The sequence below is a fragment of the Lepisosteus oculatus genome, chromosome 20, assembly GCF_040954835.1.
Source record: "Lepisosteus oculatus isolate fLepOcu1 chromosome 20, fLepOcu1.hap2, whole genome shotgun sequence".
Classification (NCBI taxonomy): Eukaryota; Metazoa; Chordata; class Actinopteri; order Semionotiformes; family Lepisosteidae; genus Lepisosteus; species Lepisosteus oculatus.
Window position 1 is genome coordinate 593,987 of NC_090715.1, and position 6,523 is coordinate 600,509.

The 6,523-nt window shown below is 44.8% G+C and overlaps 1 protein-coding gene across 1 annotated transcript; it reads left to right on the forward strand.

Annotated features, from left to right (window-relative positions):
* Positions 1-1,784: 1,784 nt before the first annotated feature.
* On the forward strand, positions 1,785-4,987 carry LOC102693259 (chymotrypsinogen 2-like). The gene is made up of 7 exons (XM_006641431.3): positions 1,785-1,846; positions 2,203-2,306; positions 2,491-2,570; positions 3,020-3,098; positions 3,755-3,935; positions 4,302-4,435; positions 4,769-4,987. Exons 1-7 carry the CDS (start codon positions 1,795-1,797, stop codon positions 4,928-4,930), a joined length of 792 nt encoding a protein of 263 aa, XP_006641494.1. The 5' UTR covers positions 1,785-1,794; the 3' UTR covers positions 4,931-4,987.
* The last annotated feature ends 1,536 nt before the right edge of the window (positions 4,988-6,523 follow it).

The window sequence follows — 6,523 nt, forward strand, 5'->3', positions numbered from 1 at the left end:
ACATGGCATCTGAGAGATGTACAGTATGGAAATACTTTATCCCTTCACGGCTCATTCACTCGGTGCGGCTGCAGCCTGAGAACTTGTTTTCTGTATTAGAAACCTAAAAGAATGAAAGTGACCTTAAATTTAGTTTTCCTATATTTCCCATAAAGAAAATTCAGACTCTGAATGTTGTTCCCCCTAAAATGAAAGGCTCTGGAGGGCAGTAAAGTTCTTCACTGAACAAACACAGAGATAGCCTGGGAAGGCCAGCAGTCTGTTTGCAACTATAAATTGAGGAGAATTTCAGAGAATTTTTCCAACCTATCTCCTATCAGTTTTCAGCATGCAGGCGTTTCACATGAGAACAAGGTCACAGTAAACTGGCCTCCAACAAAGCAGCTTTCACTGCAGAAGTCCATCGCCCTGGGCGTCTGCAGTGAAATGAGCAGCTGAATCTTCAACACAGTACAAATGACCACAGAAAAAAAATATTTTATAATGATTCCCTTTCAACTGCATTTTAAAAGGAGTCCCTGTTCTTCCTAATTTTATTGTCAGGAGTTTATGAGTGGTGACAGAGAGATGTCTTCAGAAGATTTGTTCTGCTGTGATTTAAACGCTGAATTACATAAGCTTGGCCCTGTACATTTCACAGTAACTGGGTGTTTTCTGTACAGGCGCACATTGACTTTCCTCATTGACAGTTCATCCCCCTTTGAAACCATCAGGTCTGGAAGCCCACTGTGAAGAGGATCCAGTGATTTTACAGTGTATTTTTATCCAGACTCCTTTTTCTTTGTGAAAACAATGTATTTGAAAATTTTTTCATATTTTAAACTACATACTGTATTTGCTACGTTTTCATCTTGAATGATTGCAGCAGAGCTTGAGGGGTGTCCTGGGGGAGGAGAACTGTGAAACTGAGTACTGAGAGCCCTGTTCCGGAGCTGCGGCTCTGACAGCTGTGCTCACAAACAGACACCTGCAGCCTCCCAGCAGTCAGGGCTCCTCACAGTGTTGAACTGCAGGGTTTTATTTGAGACACAGTAAGCTGTCACCACCCCAGCAGCACAAAACTCAGATACATCAACCGACCACTTAAGAACCTGGGATCTGCAGGCTTCACTACTGTGCTGAGTGTATTCTAATGTGTCTTGAGACAGATGTTAAAACCCTGATCCTAATTTTGGGCCCACAAGAGACCTGCCACTGTTTATAGTGAAGACAGCACTCTGTGGCACCCAGTGCAATGACAGCAAAGCTTTCTGGCGCTCCTTGTTCTTTGCCTACAGAACCCCACAACACAGGCCCACAGCTCAGGGGTCCCGGTCACATAGTGGCTACAGAGCAGTCTCCCCTGCGTGGAAATTAAAGTGTCTTATGTACCAGGCATCCTTCTTCTCGGCAGTGTACAGAAGACAGATTTATTTACGTATTTATTAGTAAATAAGTTTACTTCCTATACTTACTGTACTATAATTTTACTTATTTATTTATTAGGGAAAATAAATGTTCATTTTTCAAATAAATACAAGTCATAAACCTGACTCATAATGTATTTTCATTTTATTTAACATTTTGGCATATCCAGCTAGAAATTAAATTCAGTATCTACGTATGTATTCGGGGAACATCAAGGGGAAATGTGACTCTTTCCAAGGCCTCTGGGGCAATACTGTGTGAAAATGTTACCTGAATCCTTGCAACACCAAGTTCTTCAAACACAGCTGATAAGATAAGCTCATTTCCTTGCCTGATCAGTGTATATAAAACCCTGCGCTGGTCCACTGGTCACAACAAACTGGAAACATGGCTTTCTTGTGGATCCTCTCCTGCCTGGCCTTCCTCGGCGCTGCCTATGGTAAGAGATGGTATTACTGTGATGCTGCTTCTCCTCGGACACCAGCACTGCTGGTCAGAGCTCGATAGTCTCCAGGGTCTCCCACTGAGAGAGCTGCTCTGCTGGGGTGGGCTTCCAGTCGAGAGGGCCGAGTTGCCAAGATGAACTATTCAGTATAATGACACTAATTTTAAAAATGATAGCTGAAGGATGTTGGTTATTGTAAAGAAAGATCAGTTATGACCAGATTACAGATTCTCTGGTTTCTCGTCTATTATGGAACTACAGTATGTGCTGTAATCTAGAAATAAAATGGTGAACATGCTTCATGCTGCTCCTTCCTTGTAACGTCTGTGCCTTGTCCGCTCGCGCCCCAGGCTGCGGGACCCCAGCCATCCAGCCAGTCGTGAGCGGCTACTCCAGGATCGTCAATGGCGAGGAGGCCATCCCCGGCTCCTGGCCCTGGCAGGTGTCTCTGCAGGCAAGAGCTCTTCCACTCCTCCTTCCTGCACTTTTCTCATGATCTGCAGCCAGAATGTTGTTTCTGTATTGAATTTCTTCTAAGAATGAGAGTTTTAGGATGGAAAAAGTGAAAGTTTAGTCCTTTTTTTAATTTCACGGTATGCATTAAAGCAAAACTAAGTAAATATAAATGGGTGTTTTAGGACTCCACTGGCTTCCACTTTTGCGGTGGCTCTCTGATCAGCCAGGACTGGGTAGTGACAGCAGCCCACTGCGGAGTGAGGTGAGACCGGCCAGACCAGTTCACACCCTGGGCCCTAGGTCCTGGGTCAGTGCAGCATGTCTCCAGTCTGAGCACACAGGCTGGGAAGCCCTGACCACAGCTCCATTCTTCTACCAAGAAACACACTTGATTGAGGTCTGTTTTCAAATGCTTCATACCTGTGTCAGTTGGTAGACTATTAAAACCCCTCTTTTTCTACAGTACCTATCCAGTACGGTACAGTGTTGGTCCTATCTGTTCATTTTGAATACAGTAAAGTACACAACAGAGTATGTCAGGCCCTGTGCCTTGTGTTGACATGGTACTTTTGCATAGATCACCACACCTCACCCCCTTCCATCAGCATTGATTCCAGACCCAATAACCCCTGTGATCTGTGAATAACTGTGTGAACCCCTGTGATCATGACAGCAGAAACTCTCTGTGATTAATCCATGTGTCTGCTACAGGACCTCCCACCTCGTCGTCCTGGGGGAGCACGATCGCGCATCACCTGCTGAGGATATCCAGGTCATCAGAGTTGGCCAGGTGAGCAGAGCTGACGCATTGGGCTGACCTGGAAGGGCCATTCACTGACCACGGCTCTGTCAAGACAGCTCTTACTCTAACCAGCAGAGCACATGTAGCCCATCTTGCTAATTACACTGCTGGTACTGGAGGATATGGATTCAAGGATCTTGTATTGTCCTTTCTAGACAGATTCCAGGGGACCTGCTTCAACAGGCAGCTGGTGCCTGGTTCCAATAACTCTCTATATATGAAAATGATACTTGATTTCAGACCCAAGCTGTCTTCCTCTGAGATTTCTCTTGAATCACATCCTGGTTTCACTCTGGGTTGACTTATCAGTGCCTGACAGAGTTTCAAGTCTGTGTACCCATACGCCTTAGTCACTCTGGACAAGCCTCTAGAAATCCAGTTAAATATCATTTTATGTATATGAATATGTCATTAATGGGAAGAAAGTGATTTTTATTACAAGATTTTGCATGCTAATTATTTTTTAATTGTGAGATTTTGAATGATGAATGCTGCACAAAGGAATGAATAAGAATGATGAATGGAAGCTGTGCCAGTTTGTGCCATTGACACTCTGAATGACGAGCTTCAGCACTTAAAAAAGGCAACTCAGAATGTGTGACCCCAGTTACCCAGCTCTGGGTCTGCTCCTTTGTCTGTCCCAGGTGTTCAAGAACCCCAAGTACAACCCCTTTACCATCAACAACGACATCACTCTGATCAGGCTGGCTACCTCTGCCAGGCTGGGTGTCCGTGTGTCTCCCGTGTGTGTGAGTGAGGCCTCAGACGACTTCCCAGGGGGCATGATGTGTGTGACCACTGGCTGGGGCCTGACGAAGCACAATGGTAACATCATCGGCCTCGACCTCCAGACCCCAGCACACCTCAGCCCTCCCCCAGACCTGAGCGTATCTGTAATCACTGTATTGCCAAGGACCCCTGACCCTGCTACAGGCAAAAACTCTGTGACCTGTACAGTACTTTTCAACAAGCAGAGCAGGACAGTGCAGGGTTAGGACACTGCATGGAGTTATTGCTCTTTCTAATATTACCAGGGGGTTATTTTCTGCTCGGTTCTCTGTAATTAAAGAAGGTTTTAACAAAACACTATACACTAAAATACAAAAATTTGCAGTCTGTCTGCATCACAGTGATGCAGTGTGCAACTGGAGCAGCTTCTCCCTGCACTAAGCACTCCACTTCTCGTTCCAGCTGCGGACACCCCTGCCCTGTTGCAGCAGGCTTCCCTGCCCCTCCTGACCAACACGCAGTGCAAGCAGTACTGGGGCACCAAGATCACCGACCTCATGATCTGCGCTGGGGCTGATGGAGCCTCCTCCTGCATGGTAACTGTCCCCATCTCCAGCTGCAGCCCTCATCTCTCATACAGCCCACAGCACAGCTCCATAGCCTCCCACAATACTGGACTTCTACATTATTAATGGTCACTTTCTGAACCTGCATGGTGGTCTACTGGCCTGGTTCTACTACATTATTTCAGTAATGATATTCTGCCTTGGATTCACAGTAAAGATCTTAAAGTTAGTTGTTAATGCAATGGCTGTAGTAATAAAAAGAAATCTTAGCAAAGAAAAAACTCCTGCATGTCACTGGGAGGATGTTTGCTAGCTGAGTTTTAGTGTGTGGCATCAGTCCCTGACTCTGTGTATCTGTTCCAGGGTGACTCCGGTGGCCCCCTGGTCTGTCAGAAAGATGGGGCCTGGACCCTGGTGGGTATTGTGTCCTGGGGCAGTGGAACCTGCTCCCCCTCCATGCCCGGAGTCTACGCCCGCGTCTCCAAGCTCAGATCCTTCATTGACCAGACTTTGGCTGCCAACTAGAACAGAGACAGCTGTGTTCAGTTTTCTTACTCCTCAATAAAGAGCTTTTAGTGCAAATATTCCTGTCTGGTGTCATCATTACCTGGAACTGTGGTCTACTCACAAATGCCCCTTATATAAACAGTTCTGAAAAACGGTTTTCAGCCCAAGGCAATTTATGGATTGTTGGTACATTTATGCTTCTTTTAATCAGTAAACTCTGCTTAGTTTACATACTGTAGGCATTCTTTAGGAGGGAATTATTTGAAATATTTTTGATTTGTTTAATTTATGGTACAAGGTGCCTGTGCTTGTATTTTCAAGTGCATAATGATCGAAATGGCCTCTTCTCACTATCATTATTTTAAAAAACACTTCAGTTGTCACTACAGGTTTCTGAACTTTTCTCAGGATAAATGTGACAGTTTTTTTCATCTGACCTTTCTGATTCCTTTCACAGTTTTCTCAGCCCTGGTCAGTTTCACTGGCCCTGTAACCCTCAGCTGTCACATGGCTGTTCTCTCCCCTTGGGGGTCAGGAGTCAGTGGGGGGAGTCATACTGATGCTAAAAGACTCTACCATCCCTACCCCTGTGAAACTGAGTTACTGTATGAAAGGGTGGCAAAAACTACTGTGTTTGAGCAAAGACAGCACAAGGTTCCTCAGATATTACAGTACCTGTAGCAAAATCCTTTTAGTTGGTGAAGATGATGTTATAAACCACCTGTAAAAATGTGAAATGTGTTAGTTTACAGAAGTTGACCACACACACATTCTTAACCAATGAGTGTATCCTTAGCTTCCGAGCGGAATAGGCTCCAAGGGGTGGGAAAGACACTTTCGTTATTCAATTATTGGCATGTTCTTTAGCAGAAGCCTTATAATAATAATAAACTTTATTTTATATAGTGCCTTTAACGTGGCCTCTCAAAGCACTTTACAGAATGACAACAACAACACAACAACAATAACATTTTAAAATACACAAGATAAACACAATGAGAATACACAGAGGAGAGAGTAGAGTAGGGGGTACTAAATACAGTAGGAGCAGAGGGGTAAAGAACAGAACCAGTTAAGTAAAGGCTCTTCTAAAGAAGAAGGTTTTGAGTCTGGATTGGAAGGAGTTCAAAGAAGGTGACTCTCTAATATCCCTGGGGAAAGAGTTCCAAATCTTGGGGGCACAGCAGGAGAAGCCCTGTCACCCCTTGAGTGTAGACGGGCTTGGGGGACAGATAGGAGACCAGAATCAGAGGAGCAAAGGTTGTGAGGTGGGGAGTAGGGCAATAATAGCTCACACAGGTACTGAAGTGCCAAGCCATGCAAAGCCTGAGGAGCCTTTATCTAAGAGACTCCTGGTATTACAGTGCCACAAGTCACAGCATCAGTGATTTCATTGCTGGCAGTGTTTCTGTCATTGATGATGCCAGCAGGAAAAGGAATTTTGAATGATCTTGAAATCTAATTCTATATACAGTATGCACATGTGGTGCTGTTTTGAGGCACTGATTTTCCCACATGACCATTGAAGTGGCAGCAAAGACTGCACTCTTCAGGTTTAGACTGATGAACAATCCATCAGAATTCAGAACTACATGCAGTTAAAAGCATCAC